Source organism: Ranitomeya variabilis, chromosome 2, assembly GCF_051348905.1.
Source record: "Ranitomeya variabilis isolate aRanVar5 chromosome 2, aRanVar5.hap1, whole genome shotgun sequence".
Taxonomy (NCBI): Eukaryota; Metazoa; Chordata; class Amphibia; order Anura; family Dendrobatidae; genus Ranitomeya; species Ranitomeya variabilis.
The window spans coordinates 605,904,035-605,921,086 of NC_135233.1; the positions used below are offsets into that span (position 1 = coordinate 605,904,035).

General features: G+C 45.6%; 1 protein-coding gene across 1 annotated transcript; it reads right to left on the reverse strand.

Moving 5' to 3' along the window:
- Positions 1-9,628: 9,628 nt before the first annotated feature.
- Positions 9,629-17,029, reverse strand: LOC143807297 (borealin-2-like). The gene is made up of 10 exons (XM_077288685.1): positions 16,833-17,029; positions 15,689-15,817; positions 15,111-15,154; positions 14,966-15,026; positions 14,822-14,898; positions 14,625-14,692; positions 13,572-13,655; positions 10,184-10,301; positions 9,902-9,988; positions 9,629-9,790 (listed from the first exon to the last, which is right to left on the reverse strand). Exons 1-10 carry the CDS (start codon positions 16,963-16,965, stop codon positions 9,731-9,733), a joined length of 861 nt encoding a protein of 286 aa, XP_077144800.1. The 5' UTR covers positions 16,966-17,029; the 3' UTR covers positions 9,629-9,730.
- Between the last annotated feature and the right edge of the window lie 23 nt (positions 17,030-17,052).

Consider the following 17,052-nt stretch of genomic DNA (forward strand, 5'->3'; position numbering starts at 1 on the left):
TCAAATATGACCCCAAGATAGCAAGTGTGCTGCGGGGGCAGTAATGGTGGTATTGGGCACAGGTATGTTATTGGAGGGAGGAATCAAGGAGTTCAGTTTTAGAGGGACAGCAAGCCCTGGTATCCATACTAATTCAGGGGTGATGGTGTATAATTGGGTGTTATGAGCATGGAAATGGGACAGAAACCCAAATCTGCTTCATAAGGGGTTACAAATTTAATTCTGTGATTGGGATCCGATGTTCCTAGTTGTAGCTTACAGGGGGGTAGTTACATGGCGCCGGCCCAAGATGTTTACTTCCGCATCGGAAGGGAGTGATCCTGAGATGCCGTATCCTAAAAAGCAGCACACGCATGATCCCGGTGCGTGAGTCACCATCGGTGTGGCTTTGGGCATCACTAGTTGGATACCTATAATGTGTCCTTACACACAATAATGGGAGCCTTCGCTGCTGCCCAAGGAAATGGTGACAATCCCAAGTGCACCAAGGAAGCCCAACATGAGGCCAGACTCGTCCTGGCTAAGTAAGGGGTCGCATACAAAAGTTGTCACCACTAATTCTCTTGCTCACTGCGCTTGGATTTAGTGGAAAGATATACATCTTGGTACTGTTAGCCAGTGGATAGAAAAATATTTAGAATTGAGTCCTCAGTGGTTAATACCTTTTAATGGCTAAATGAAAAGATGGTAACAAATTGCAAGCTTTCCTGACTACTCAGGTCCCTTCATCAGGCATAGACTAAAAGAAACTATGAAGAATCACATTTTTATGCACAATACAGAAAAATGCCATAGATAAGATAGGCGACGTGAAGCAGAACTACCATTGTGTGAGTGATAAACAGTTATGTCCATAAATATTGGAAGAGTTCATAGATAAGGAGTGTGAATATTTTCTTGTCCCCCACATGGTCTGAGGTCGCCTCAGAAAGACCTTTTTGAATCAGGGCTACCATCCAAGAACAATTCAAAACCAGATTACAAGAGCCACCAGAATATAAAGGAATCACCGGCTACATTACAAAGCTAAAGAAGAAAATAACCGGGTACCTCTAGTAGTTACCTACAATCCAAATCTGGAGGTGCTAAGGGGAGCTGCACGGAAATTACAACCTTTACTACATAAAGATGCCCGCTTACAATCCATTTTTCCAGACCCCCAACTACTGTGTTTTAGGCAGCCCCCAAATTTAAGAAGTATCATTGTCAAGAGCTCCCTGTCCTCTCCAACAGCTGCAGGTACCTTTCCTTGCAACCAGAAAAAATGTAAAACCTGTCCATTTATAATGACCACGGACAAGATAAAGATTCCCAACTCACATCAGGACTACAAGATCCCAGGTACTTTCAGCTGTGTCACTTCTAATGTGGTGTACCTAATTATTTGTACTAAATGTCCAACTGGGGGTCTGTATGTGGGGGAGACAGGGCAGAAACTGAGAACAAGGATGAACTCTCATCGCCATACAATAAGAGAAAAAAAGAATGGATCTACATGTGGCCAAACATTTTTGTCTCCCAAATCATAGCACCATGGACATGAAATTACCTGTATTAAATTCTAACTTCAAATCTCGGAGAGACAGAAGAGTCTGGGGATATAAACTGATGATGACCTTTGACACTCTCAATGCAGGAATGAATGTGTCACATGGATTTATGTCTTTTTACATCAACTAAGGAAATTGCTCCTCAGACCTTATGGGGCATCATTACACAGTACCAGACCCCAATCAGAGGACAATAAAACATTCCTTATCTATGAACTCTTCCAATATTTATGGACATAACTGTTTATCACTCACATAATGGTAATTCTTCACGTCACCTGTCTTATCTATGGTGTTTTATTTGTGCATAAATATGTGATTCTTTAGAATTTATTTTAGTCTTTGCCTTATGAAGGGACCTGAGTAGTCAGGAAAGCTTGCAATTTGTTACCATCTTTTCAGTTAGCCATTAAAAGGTATCAATTACTGAGGACTCTCAATTCTAAATATGGATTTATTAGGAACTTCTCCCTACAGTCAGTCTCCTTATTACCATGTTCTCTTACATGTCGGGTGCAGGATCATTACACTAAGCGCACGGTGTCTGCCGGGGTCACACTCCCAGCACAAGGCCCTCTGGCACTTTGCATAGTAAACCTTGTGACGGTCGGGTATGATGGATGCAGGAAGGGTAAAGGGAGATTCCCAGAGCCGTCGGCTCCTTTTAGTGTTGGTTCTTATGAGCAAACACAAGATTGACAAAGTAAAAGTCGTTACTGGCAACAGATGTCATAACAAAATAACTAAATTAGAGCCTGCACCCCAACAATTCACAAAAAAAAAAATATTAAAGGTTCAGGAAGCATTATTAGCAGAATTAATCATTAGATGTCAGTGTAAACCGAAAAGCCACATGATGTCTGCAGGGCGAGGGCCAGCACCGTAGTGAGAGAAACCTGTCCGTGTGTACTGAATGCAGAGGTCCGTGGCCCTCGGACCCAAAAATATCGGATTACGTACCGGTAATGCTCTTTTATAGAGCCCACGACAGCACCCACTGAGAGAGGGGATCCGCCCCTAGGAACAGGAAACCTACAGAGAGATAAAAGGGGCGGCCCCCCCTCGCTCCTCAGTTGTTTTACAGAGAATAAGGAGGAACCGCCGCCAGGTTTTTTAGTTTAACCGGTTTTTAGGCATATATACATATTTACAAGTTCATACCATATTACTCTATTATATACATCTCCCTATTAAGACACCACGTGCGACTAAATAAAGAAAAGGGAGGGATTTGAATGGGTGCTGTCGTGGGCTCTATAAAAGAGCATTACCGGTGAGTAATCCGATATTTTCTATTCGCCACGACAGCACCCACTGAGAGATTTTCAGAGACTATATACTGGGTGGGTTAACTGAATCAAGAACCGAAACCCCAAAGGTTAGGTCAGAAGCAGCAGATAGATCTAATCTATAGTGTCTATAGAAGGTATTTGGTGAAGACCAAGTCGCAGCCTTACATATAAGGTCTATCGGCACATTCGCCCTCTCTGCCCAGGAGGTCGACACGGCTCTTGTGGAGTGTGCTCCCACATGCATTGGAGGATCTCTTCCTCCAGCTTTATACGCCAGGACTATGGCATCTCTAATCCAGCGTGATAGCGTGTTCTTTGTAACTCTGGAACCCTTGGTTTTCCCCTGGAAAGACACAAAAAGAGCCCTACTCTTCCTCCAGTCCCTAGTCTTCTCTAAATAGGCTAGAATAGTTCTCTTAACATCTAGGGTATGAAGCCTGGCTTCTTCTGGAGTTGAGTGGTCTTTATAGAAGGTAGGTAACAAGATCTCCTGGGATCTATGAAAACTAGTGGCTACCTTTGGGAGATAACAAGGGTCTGTTTTCAAAATTATTCTATCAGATGTCACGGATAGATAAGGAGGGTCAATTGATAAGGCATGGAGGTCACTCACTCTTCTAGCGGATACTAACGCTACTAAAGGTACCGTCACACTAAGCGACGCTGCAGCGATAGCGACAGCAATGCCGATCGCTGCAGCGTCGCTGTGTGGTCGCTGGAGAGCTGTCACACAGACCGCTCTCCAGCGACCAGCGATGCCGAGGTCCCCGGGTAACCAGGGTAAACATCGGGTTGCTAAGCGCAGGGCCGCGCTTAGTACCCCGATGTTTACCCTGGTTACCAGCGTAAAAGTTAAAAAAACAAACAGTACATGCTCACCTGCGCGTCCCCCAGCCTCTGCTTCCTGACGCTGACTGAGCTCCGGCCCTAACAGCACAGCGGTGACGTCACCGCTGTTGCTTTCACTTTCAGTTTAGGGCCGGCGCTTTAGTGTCAGGAAGCAGAGGCTGGGGGACGCGCAGGTGAGCATGTACTGTTTGTTTTTTTAACTTTTACGCTGGTAACCAGGGTAAACATCGGGTTACTAAGCGCGGCCCTGCGCTTAGTAACCCGATGTTTACCCTGGTTACCAGTGTAAAATATCGCTGGTATCGTCGCTTTTGCTGTCAAACACGGCGATACACGGCGACCTAGCGACCAAATAATGTGCAGACCTTCTAGCAGCGACCAGCAATTTCACAGCGGGATCCAGATCGCTGCTGCGTGTCAAATACAGCGATATCGCCATCCAGGTCGCTGCAACGTCACGGATTGCTGGCGATATCGCCTAGTGTGACGGTACCTTTACAGTATTGTTTTTAGCGAGATGTTTTTTAATGAAGCCGCATCTAGAGGCTCAAACGGGCTTTGCGTCAAGGCATCCAGGACTAGAGATAGATCCCACTGTGGCACCTGTGGTATATGAATAGGTTTTGAGCGTTCACATGCTGATATAAAACGCGAAACCCATCTATCTCCCGCCACATCATAACTAAAGAGTGCCCCCAGAGCTGAGACCTGGACTCTTAGGGTATTTACAGACAGTCCCAACTCAAGCCCTTTTTGTAAGAACTCCAATATTGAATTTATAGGTACTTCAGCGGAAAGTTGTGTAGTATGAAATTGAAGGAATTTTTCCCAAACCCTGACATAGATTTGGGTAGTAGACGGCTTCCTACTCTTCATAAGAGTATCTATAAGCCCACTGGAAAAACCCCTTAGAGTTAGTAAGTGCCTCTCAAATTCCATACCGTCAGATTCATGCCTTTTACCCGAGGATGGAAAAACGGTCCTTGAGACAATAGGTCCTTGGACTGAGGCAGGATCCAAGGGTCTGTAGTTGACATCGCCCTGAGCCAGGAGAACCATGGCCTTTTGGGCCAGAATGGGGCCACCAACAGAACTCTTGCCCCCTCCTCCCTTATTTTTCTTATTACTATTGGTAATAGATTCCATGGAGGGAACGCATAGGCTAGGTCGAATGTCCATGGCACCTGAAGGGCATCGAATATGTCGGGGTTGTCTAGTCTGCAAAGGGAGGCAAAAGTTTTGACCTGACGGTTGGACCTTGTTGCGAATAGGTCTATTTGAGGTACTCCCCATCGGTCTGTTATCAATCTGAAAATCTTTCTGCTGAGCATCCACTCCCCCTGATGAAGGGTATGGCGACTGAGGAAATCGGCCCGAACGTTGTCTATGCCTCTGATGTGCACCGCTGATAGGGACAACAGATGTTTTTCGGCTAAGGCCATGATGTCTGATGAGATTTTCATAAGATTTTCTGACCGTGTACCTCCTTGATGATTCAAATAGGCTACTGCCGTGGTGTTGTCCGAGAGGACCCTTGTATGAGAGCCTCGTAGCTGGGGAAAAAAGTGGAGTAGGGAGTAATATATAGCTCTTAATTCTTTTACATTAGAGGAATTAGTCAGTTCTGATCTGGACCAAAGGCCCTGAACCACCTGATCTTCAAAATGTGCTCCCCAGCCTTCCGGACTAGCGTCCGTGGTTACTATGGTAGAAGGGGTGATAACCCAAGGTACCCCCTGTGATAGATTTCCCCAATCTAACCACCATGTAAGGGAGTGTACTACCTCTGACGAAAAATAAATTGTTCGGTCCAAATGTCCTTTATTTCTAATGTCCTCCTGTAATATAAATTTCTGGAGCTGCCTGGTATGGAATTGTGCCCATTTAACCGCAGGGATACAAGATGACAATGAACCTAGTAATGACATGGCATTTCTCAGAGACATGCTACGTCTTTTGATTGCCAGGCTTACTTTGCCAACAATAGAAGACTTCTTATCATCAGGTAACCGACAAATTTGGTCCACTGAATCCAGAAGGAGTCCTAGGAATCTCTGACAAGTGACGGGTTGGAGTCTGGATTTTTCCCAGTTGACAATCCAGCCCAGCGTTTGTAAGGAAAACGCCACCTCCTCCAACCTTTGTTCACACTGTAAGGAGTTTTTTCCCACAATTAGTAGGTCATCCAGATATGGAATGACCAGAGTGTCCTTTAATCGCAGAAAAGACATTACCTCCAACAGTAATTTGGTAAAGACCCTAGGGGCCATGGATAGGCCAAAGGGCATTGCCCTATATTGTAAATGACGAATTTGCCCATCTATAATTACTGCTACCCGAAGAAACTGCTGGTGTGACTGGTGTATCGGAAGATGGTAATACGCATCCTTAAGATCCAGTACTACCATGTAACAGTTTGGGAACAGATTTTTAATGGCTGACCGAACAGATTCCATTTTAAATGTTGTGGGTCTTATGAACGTGTTCAGTCTTCTCAGATTAAATATAGTTCTATAGGATCCGTCAGGTTTAGTAATCAGAAACAAGGGGGAGTAGAACCCAACCCCTGTTTGAGATGACGGAACGTCTATCAAAACCCGTTTGGCAAGAAGGGATTTAATTTCTATCTCCAGAGCTTCCTGTTGTAGACTGGACTTTAGGGAGGTGAGCAGGAAGGAATCTGGAGGTTTTCGAATAAAGTCTAGGGTGAGGCCTGAGGATATTAATTTTAAGGCCCATGGATTAACAGTTATTTTATTCCATTGATTTATAAATCCTAAAAGTCTACCGCCCACTGGTGGAATAGGGTTCCCGGAATTTTTCAGCTGGTTTGAAGGGACGTTTATTGAACAAATTGCCCTTTTGCCTGAACTCTTTGTTCCTCCATTCTTTAAAGCCTCCCTTTCTGCCAAATGACGGCTTCCTGAATGCCCTTCTGTAAGAAGGAACAAAGGGATTAGGGAAGCCCTTCTTTCGCTCACCCGCCTTAGTGAGTATTTCATCCAACACACTTCCAAAGAGGTACTCACCCTGACAGGGTATGGCACATAATTTGGATCTAGACTGGGCATCACCCTTCCAGTTTTTTAGCCATAAAGCTCGGCGAGCAGTATTGGACAGGCTAGCTGTTCTGGCCGCCAGGCGGAGAGAGTCCACGGAGGCATCGGATATAAATGCTGCAGCACCTTTTATCAAGGGAATTGATGCACGTAATTTCTCTCTAGAAACCCCGTTTCTGATATTTTGGTCCAGCTGCTCCAACCAAACCAGCATAGACCTACTGGTACATGTGGCTGAGATTGCTGGCTTGAAGGCAGTGACACAGGCCTCCCATGATTTTTTAAGGAGTGCATCCGATTTCCTGTCCATGGGATCGGATAAGGAACCTGCATCCTCTACAGGTAAGGTGGAACGGCGAGATGTAGATGCTACTGCCGCATCGACTTTCGGTACTTTAGCCCAGGAATCCATATCCTCGTCATCAAAGGGGTAGCGTCTCTTGCAGGGTATTGGTACAAACCCCTTTTGTCCTTTACCCCATTCTTTTTTAACGAGGTCTTTTATGGCCTGATTTATGGGAAATACCTGGCCCTTCCGCTGAGAAAGACCAGCGAACATAAGTTCCTGTGGCGTTTGGGGTTCTTTTGATTCGGCCAACCCCATCGTATTTCTTACTGACTTTATTAAGTTGTTGACCCCGTCAGTAGGAAAACAGACATAGTTCTGTTCCCCTGATGATTCAGACGACTGAGACACATCCGAATCCACTTCTCCACTCTCTGCTGACGTGTCAGCTTTAGGTGAGGACTTTCTCCTACTCCTTTTTTCCACATTAACAGAGGGGCCCCCTCCTAACGACTGCAGCTCCTCACGAATTATAAGCCGTATGTCGTTCATTTTAACAGACTCCTCCTGCTGTAAAGTGTTGTTTATACAGGGTTGACACAGCTTTTTAAGATAGGAGTCAGGCAGGGGCTCAGTACATATAGCACACTGTTTATGCTTTGTTTTCCCCGTCCTCTTTGCCTAAAATATAAGCAGAGGAAATACTTATAAGCTCTCTTGAAGCTATATAACACTCACCCAGAAGCACCTGTATCTACCGGTTGCTGGGTTTGCCTGGCCTGGGGTGTGGAACGGGACGATCTCCCTCCTGATTTCACAGTGGAATCACTCCTCTTAGAGTGTCCACCATTCTTATTTCTGGTATCACTACTGGGAATCAGTAGGTCCTCCATAGGGCGCACAGAGACTTCCTCTTGGGACGACATGATAGCGCGCTGTCTGTCCCTGCTCTTGTGCCTTTTATAGTGCAGGCTTTTCACACACACACACACCCCTTTTTTTTTTTTTTTTTTTACCTTGGTGCAGCGTCAGGGGGCATGGAGAAACCGCCAGAGGAAACCAATATGGCGGTTCCCCCGGAAATAGACTGCTGACCTCCTGGGGACAGGGATCTACTTCCGAGATGCGGCTCCACTGCGCATGCGCCGGCGTCTCAGCCGGCCGGCTTTCAAAGCGCTACCTCTACCCACGTCGCCGCCATACCTGAGGGACTGGGGAATCAGCTGATAACCGCTCCACACTCTCCGGAGGGTATCGCCACCTGGGTCCGGAAAACCTGCTTCCTTCAGGTAACTCGGTCGGCCCAGGCACACCGCATCACCGGCCATCCCTTACAACGATGTCCCAGCAGGGAGATCGTTGTCCTCCACCGACCATAACAGACGAGGGGGGAACCAACAGGAACGCCCGACTCTGTTCACTCGCTCTGGAGCCCCTGTTGCTCAGCAGAGACGCACAGGCGGCATCCAGGCAAGTTTTCCTCTTGTCAATAACTTCAGAGAATCTTCTCTGTGGGTTCCCCTTTAGGAACAGGAAACCAACTGAGGAGCGAGGGGGGGCCGCCCCTTTTATCTCTCTGTAGGTTTCCTGTTCCTAGGGGCGGATCCCCTCTCTCAGTGGGTGCTGTCGTGGCGAATAGAAAAGAACAATTTTACTTTCATCAGTCCACATAATGTTTCTCCATTTCTCTTTAGGCCAGGTGACGTGTTCTTTGGCAGATTGTATCTGCATCAGTATGTGTGTGTTTTGTTTTTTTTTTTTATAACTGAATTTGCAGGGACTTCTTTCTAACAGATTAGCATCTTCTGTCCCAGTCCTCACAGGGAACCTGAGACTGATCATCCTGGAGCCGAGCCTTTACCATTCTAGCCGTTCTTCCATCCATTAGAATGGTAGTCTTCTGTTCTCTACCTCATCTCTCTGGTTTGGCTTTCCATTGTAAAGCACTGGAGATAGTTGTACCTGGACAGCCGATCATTGTCTGCCCTTCTTCCTATGTTTTACCCTCTCTAATTAACTTTTTAATCACAGTTCGCCGTTCTTCTGAATAATTTCTCGAATGACCTATATTTCTCAGGCATTTAAGGAGAAATGCCTTTATAACATGTCCTGGCTTCACCCTTAATTAAGGGCCACCTGATTCACACCTGTTTCTTCACAGAATGATTGATCTCACTAATTAACACTGCTAGTATTTTGAAAATATGACTTACAGTATATTGATCCTGCATTATACCCCAGAGCTGCACTCACTATTCTGCTGGTGGAGTTAGTTCTGAAGTATAATACAGGGATCAGGAATGTATGTACACAGTGACTGCACCAGCAGAATAGTGAGTGCAGCTCTGGAGTATAATACATTACTGATCCTGAGTTACATCCTGTATGTACACAGTGACTGCACCAGCAGAATAGTGAATGCAGCTCTGGAGTATAATACATTACTGATCCTGAGTTACATCCTGTATGTACACAGTGACTGCACCAGCAGAATAGTGAATGCAGCCAGCTCTGGAGTATCACAGTTAATACTTCTTGTTCCTTACCATCCAGGTAGCAGTCCTCGCACACAGATTATGATCAAGTCTGACATTTACTGAGCATTAGTTTTATTAGAATTACAGAATCACTTGCATAAATAAGACATTTATAAAAATAAAATATTCTCTGAAGGATGCGGCTCTCCGGTCTCCATCACTCTTGGCCACTCCCGTGATGCTGTGTGGCTTTGGCACACAGGGTGGTGAGCTGACCCTGAGGAGACAGAGGGAGATGTTAGACTATGGCTCCAGCTTTCCTTACACCTCTGCTTGCAGCCAGTGAATGACTCAATGATCTCTATAGTCCTCCATGTTATCCGCTTACCACCAGTGTGTGGATGTGCTGCACTGTGTCTTGTCTCAGCAGCTCCACATCCAGAGTCTCCAGGCTGTCGTACGCTGTTGATAACGTCTGCAGGGGAGAGGAAACGGTAAGACGATGACAGGAGGACCCCTGGAGGCTGCAGAGGGGGTGCCACAGTGTTTTGGTACCATAAGGGGGGATGAATAACTGGGACTAAGCATCGGGCGCGTAACAGGACGTCACCTCTGTCAGCAGGGGCATCAGACCCCTCCATTACAGCTAGATCTGGGGGCCCACCATTACCTGTCCATCCACCAGTGGTATATGTACAAAAGGAAGGCCTTCATGTAGCGTCGGGATGTCCGTCACTGATAAGCAGGCGCGGCTCCTCGTGATGCGGGTAGAAGGTGCCATCACATTTCTGGGGGAAAAAAAAAATATATATATATATATATATATATATATATATATATATATATATATATATATATATAGTACAATGGAAAGAAAAAAATATATATATATACTAGCTGTACTACCCGGCTTCGCCCGGGTTAATGACTGCTGTTAGCAAAATAGAATGTGTTAACAAAAATTTATTCTGCACACAAAAACCACAAAACAAATAGATAGAAATGTAATTATTAAAAGGCAAAAACTAAGCAAATAGAAGCATTTCACAACATATATTAGCTTTGTTATACTGAGAATGTCTTTGTTGCCTATATTAACCAATCAGAGCTCAGGTTAATTAACTGTAGCAAAATAGAAGCTGAGCTGTGATTGGTTGCTATTGGCAGCCTGATAAATCCCCAGCCAACAGGAAGCCCTCCCCCCTGGCAGTATATATTAGCTCACACATACACATAATAGACAGGTCATGTGACTGACAGCTGCCGTATTTCCTATATGGTACATTTGTTGCTCTTGTAGTTTGCTTATTAATCAGATTTTTATTTTTGAAGGACAATACCAGACTTGTGTGTGTTTTAGGGCGAGTTTTATGTGTCAAGTTGTGTGTGTTGAGTTGCGTGTGGCGACATGCATGTAGCGACTTTTGTGAGATGAGTTTTGTGTGGCGACATGCGTGTAGCAACATTTTGTGTGTTGAGTTGCATGTGACAGGTTAGTGTAGCAAGTTGTGTGCAGCAAGATTTGTGCATGGCGAGTTTTGCGCGTGGCGAGTTTTATGTGTGGTGCATTTTGAGTATGTGCAAGTTTTGTGTGAGGCAACTTTTGCATGTGGTGCAACTTTTGTACATGTGGCAATTTTTCTGTGTGTGCAAGTTTTGCATGAGGTGAGTTTTCCATGAGGTGAGTTTTGCACGTGTGGCGAGTTTTACGTGAGCCTAGTTTTGCATATGGCGAGTTTTGCATGTAGCGAGTTTTGAGTGGTGACTTTTGTGTTTCGACTTTTATGTGGCGAGGTTGGTGTGTGTGTGTGGTGAAATGTGTGCTGAGGGTGGTATATGTGTTCAAGCACGTGGTAGTGTGTGGCGCATTTTGTGTTTGTGTTCATATCCCCGTGTGTGGTGAGTATCCCATGTCGGGGCCCCACCTTAGCAACTGTACGGTATATACTCTTTGTCGCCATCGCTCTCATTCTTTAAGTCCTCATTGTTCACATCTGGCAGCTGTCAATTTTCCTCCAACACTTTTCCCTTCACTTTTTCCCCATTATGTAGATAGGAGCAAAATTGTTTGGTGAATTGGAACGCGCGGGGTTAAAATTTCACCTCACAACATAGCCTATGACGCTCTCGGGGTCCAGACGTGTGACTGTGCAAAATTTTGTGGCTGTAGCTGCGACGGTACAGATGCCAATCCCGGACATACACACATACATACATACACACATTCAGCTTTATATATTAGATATACCTGTATGTAATCTCCTGTATATAGTATATACCTGTGTGTCATCTCACCTATATATAGTATATATCTGTGTGTCATCTCCTGTATATAGTATATACCTGTATGTCATCTCCTCCTATACATAGCATATACCTGTGTCATCTCCTCCTGTATATACTATATACCTGTAGGTAATCTGCTCCTGTATATAGTATATACCTGTGTGTCATCTCCTCCTGTATATAGTATATACCTGTATGTCATCTCCTCCTGTATGTAGTATGTACCTGTATGTCATCTCCTCCTCTATATAGTATATACCTGTGTGTCATCTCTCCTGTATATAGTATATATCTGTGTGTCATCTCCTCCTGTATATAGTATATACCTGTGTGTCATCTCCCCTGTAAATAGTATATACCTGTGTGTCATCTCCTGTATATAGTATATAGCTGTATGCCATCTCCTCCTGTATTAGCCCTCGTTCACACGTTATTTGGTCAGTATTTTTACCTCAGTATTTGTAAGCTAAAATGGCAGCCTGATAAATCCCCAGCCAACAGTAAGCCCACCCCCTGGCAGTATATATTAGCTCACACATACACATAATAGACTGGTCATGTGACTGACAGCTGCCGGATTCCTATATGGTACATTTGTTGCTCTTGTAGTTTGTCTGCTTATTAATCAGATTTTTATTTTTGAAGGATACCAGACTTGTGTGTGTTTTAGGGCGAGTTTCGTGTGTCAAGTTGTGTGTGTTGAGTTGCGTGTGGCGACATGCATGTAGGGACTTTTGTGAGATGAGTTTTGTGTGGCGACATGCGTGTAGCAACTTTTTGTGTGTCGAGTTGCATGTGACAGGTTAGTGTAGCAAGTTGTGTGCAGCAAGTTTTGCGCATGGCGAGTTTTGCGCGTGGCGAGTTTTATGTGTGGTGCCTTTTGAGTATGTGCAAGTTTTGTGTGAGGCAACTTTTGCATGTGTTGCAACTTTTGTGCATGTGGCAATTTTTCTGCGTGTGGCAATTTTTCTGCGTGTGCAAGTTTTGCGTGTGGCGAGTTTTGCACGTGTGGCGAGTTTTGCATGTGGAGAGTTTTGCGCGTGGCGAGTTTTGAGCGGCGACTTTTGTGTTTCTACTTTTATGTGGCGAGGTTGGTGTATGTGTGGTGAAATGTGCACTGAGGGTGGTATATGTGTTCGAGCACGTGGTAGTGTGTGGCGCATTTTGTGTGTGTGTTCATATCCCCGTGGTGGTGTGATTATCCCATGTTGGGGCCCCACCTTAGCAACTGTACAGTATATACTCTTTGGTGCCATCGCTGTCATTCTTTAAGTCCCCCTTGTTCACATCTGGCAGCTGTTAATTTGCCTCCAACACTTTTCCTTTCATTTTTTCCCCATTATGTAGATAGGGGCAAAATTGTTTGGTGACTTGGAAAGCGCGGGGTTAAAATTTCACCTCACAATATAGCTTTGACGCTCTCAGGGTCCAGACGTGTGACTGTGCAAAATTTTGTGCCTGTAGCTGCGACGCCTCCAACACTTTTCCTTTCACTTTTTCCCCATTATGTAGATAGGGGCAAAATTGTTTGGTGAATTGGAAAGCGCGGGGTTAAAATTTCACCTCACAACATAGCCTATGACGCTCTCGGGGTCCAGACGTGTGACTGTGCAAAATTTTGTGGCTGTAGCTGCTACGGTTCAGATGCCAATCCCGGACATACATACATACATACATACACACACACACACATTCAGCTTTATATATTAGATATATATTTATTTATATTATGTAGTACTATTGCAGAGAACAAGGCAGAAAGTCAGATGTACCTTGAGGTTCTGGATATCGTTTTGCAGGATGAAGTGGACACCATCTTCTTAGGAGCTTTATTTAATGGAGTTGCAGATATCGACCTAAGGAATCATTAAGAATTTCATGAAACTCCTAATATCAAGCTGTAAATCACTTCCTGTTAGTCTCCACTAGGGGGAGCTCCCCACACTGCACACTATATAGTCAGTTCCCTCTAGTGGTGACTTTAGGAGCTGCTTCCTAACATACCAATATATCTGGTTGGTTTAGTCTGAGAACTGGACTCCAAGTAAGTGTTTGTTATTTTGCACGTTTCCTAGTAACCCTACAGCATCATACTACAGCCAGGGGCATAACGATGACAGAGCGCCCAGGACGAGGTCTGCCGACACCACCAGCTATGGATGTCCGGACACGTTCAGCTGAACTCTATAGTCCAAATTTTGCACTGGGGCCCATTGAACTCTCGTTACACCACTGACTACAGCAGAATACATACAGATTTATTTGCACCTGTCCCCAATGGCAGGGGGTAATAAGCCATTACTATAAATATCCTGAAGAATGTAAGTCCGCAAGGACAGGGTCCTCTCCCCTCTGTACCAGTCTGTCACTGTAAATTTGTTTACTGTTAATGATATCTATAACCCTGTATGTAACCCCTTCTCATGTACAGCACCATGGAATTAATGGTGCTATATAAATAAATAATAATAATATTATTATTATAAATATAAACATGGGGTCAGCAGCATTCACCCCACTTCCAATATTCCACATAGTCGGGAAAATAAGTATTTGATACACTGCTGAGTTACCAAGTTTTCCCACCTACAAAGAATGGAGAGGTCTAATTTTTATCGTAAGTATACTTCACCTGTGAGAGACAATCTAAAAATAAAACCAGAAAATCACATTGTATTGGGAAACTAGTAAAAAAACAAAACAAACAAATCAGTGACAGTATCCAATATTTATTTCCCCCTCTGTATATAGGTGTTCGGAGTCTGGTCTGTAACGCTACAGCAGACGTTATGGTCAGATCTCAGCCCAGAGCCCCCAGAAGTTACCTGGGTAAAGAGGCCGTTTTCTTCCCAGAATCATTAGTCAGCGATACAAGAGATTTACTTTTTACCACCTGTGAGGAGAGAATAAAAGGTAGATGCAGAGTGAGGTCATCAGGTCCATTGTACTCAGCGTGATGTCAGATATGACAGGACACATGGCGGCCAGGTGAAGGCTGGTTGTCCGTGACCTCTGCACTCACCTTCTGCACGGTCCGGGTCTTCTGCATCGTGGACATCACTTTAGGATCAGGAGGTCCCACCGTCGTGGTCACTTTAACTGAGAAGAGACTCTGCTGGTCACACGACCATCACAGAATGGCGTCCAGCGCCGGACACACACTTACCCTTCTTGCTGTTCTTTCTTACTAGTTTGGCCTCTTGCAGTTCTTCATCCAGACCGTCAACCTGCAACCGAGGAAGATGTAGAGCACAGAGCCATAAAGGGGCCAACACCAGAGAGAACTACAGGTATCAGGATACCCCCCTCACCTTCACTAGGGAAGCAGAGTCAGCCTTGTTCATGTCCATCAGCTCTAAAAAAAAGCAGAGATTAGAAATGTGACTGAATTATACTCCAGAGCTGCACTCACTATTCTGCTGGTGCAGTCACTGTGTACATACATTACTGATCCGGAGTTACATCCTGTATTATACTCCAGAGCTGCACTCACTATTCTGCTGGTGCAGTCACTGTGTACATACATTACTGATCCTGAGTTACATGCTGTATTATACTCCAGAGCTGCACTCACTATTCTGCTGGTGCAGTCACTGTGTACATACATTACTGATCCTGAGTTACCTCCTGTATTATACTCCAGAGCTGCACTCACTATTTTACTTCCCAGAATACTTCTGAAATCTGCAGAATTGTGAGTGCAGACTAACCAATTCTGGATCAGTACATAACAGCCTGTCACTTTCTAGAAAAGCTTGGCTATATCATGCAGATCTCCACACCATCCTGCACTTTCCCACTCCATTATACGTGAAGGCATCAGCAGTATCGCAGAGCTGGGTGACCACCATGTTGGCCAGTGTCCCCCAGGCTACACAGTGTCACTCACTGTAGTACTCGCCAACCTTCATCTGTCGTATGGACATGGGCATCTTCAGGAGTTCCACCTCGAGGATCTGGTCCGGAAGCATGGACAGAACCTCCAGCTCCTTCTTCACCTCCGCCATACGCTCCTTCTCTGAAAAAGATACAAAAATGGAAGCCATCATGTAGGTGACCGAGGGCCCCGACTGACATCTGTCCACCCCAGCACAGACTGAGAATGAGCTACAATGTATCCAGGCAACAGAACACTTTGTGGCTTCCTCTGCGGGTTCTCCCGCAGCGGATTTGATAAATCTGCAGGGCAAAACCGCTGCGGTTATCCCTGCAGATTTATCGCGGTTTGTTTTGCGGTTTCCGCCTATACTACTGATGCTGCATATGCAGCATCAATAGTAATGTTAAAATAAAAAAAAAAAAAGTTTATATACTCACCCTCTGACGTCCCGATGTCCTCGGCGCTGCACCCGGCGCTCCGGTTCCAAAGATGTGCGAGAAGGACCTTCGTGACGTCACAGTCATGTGACCGCGACGTCACCACAGGTCCTGCTCGCACAGCAACTCTGACCGGACGGCCGCGGGCAGCGCTGAGAGGTGAGTATAACATGATTTTTTATTTTCATTCTTTTTTTTACCCCAAATATGGTTCCCAGGGCCTGGAGGAGAGTCTCCTCTCCTCCACCCCGGGTACCACCCGCACATTATCCGCTTACTTCCCGCAACGTGGGCACAGCCCCATGCGGGAAGTAAGCGGATCAATGCATTCCTATGGGTGCAGAATCGCAGCCATTCTGCACAAAGAAGTGACATGCTGCGGGTTGTAAACCGCTGCGTTTCTGCGCGGTTTTTCCCGCAGCATGTGCACAGCGGATTGCGGTTTCCATAGGGTTTACATGTAAATGGAAACTGCTGCGGACCCGCAGCTGCAGAAACGCTGCGGGTCCGCGGTAAAAACCGCAAAGTGTGAACATGGCCTTAGTGGCCAGAGCTCCACCATGGTGGCCACCAGCTGCAGGGCTGATACATTGTAGCAAACCCTCAGTGTCAGGTCAGTGGGGGACCCCTGTACGTTAGAACTATAACTTCAGACTGTGGACATGCTGGGGGTTGTGCTCCCAGGCCTGGGTTGGACATTTTGCCCCACCACTCACTTTGCTGTATGAAGTCCTGCATGAAGAGCCGGATCTTCTCATTCTTCTGCTCCTGCAGAGGGTCCACCATCCCCAGCCCGGAGTCTCCGCTCCCCCGGGACCCCATCTTCTTCCTGCTCCTCTTTGGGGGCATTATTCCAACCTGCAACCAAACAATCCTGACCCTGAAAACTGTGAGACACCTGCACAAACCTCCGAGAGCCGCCCTTATATAACGAGG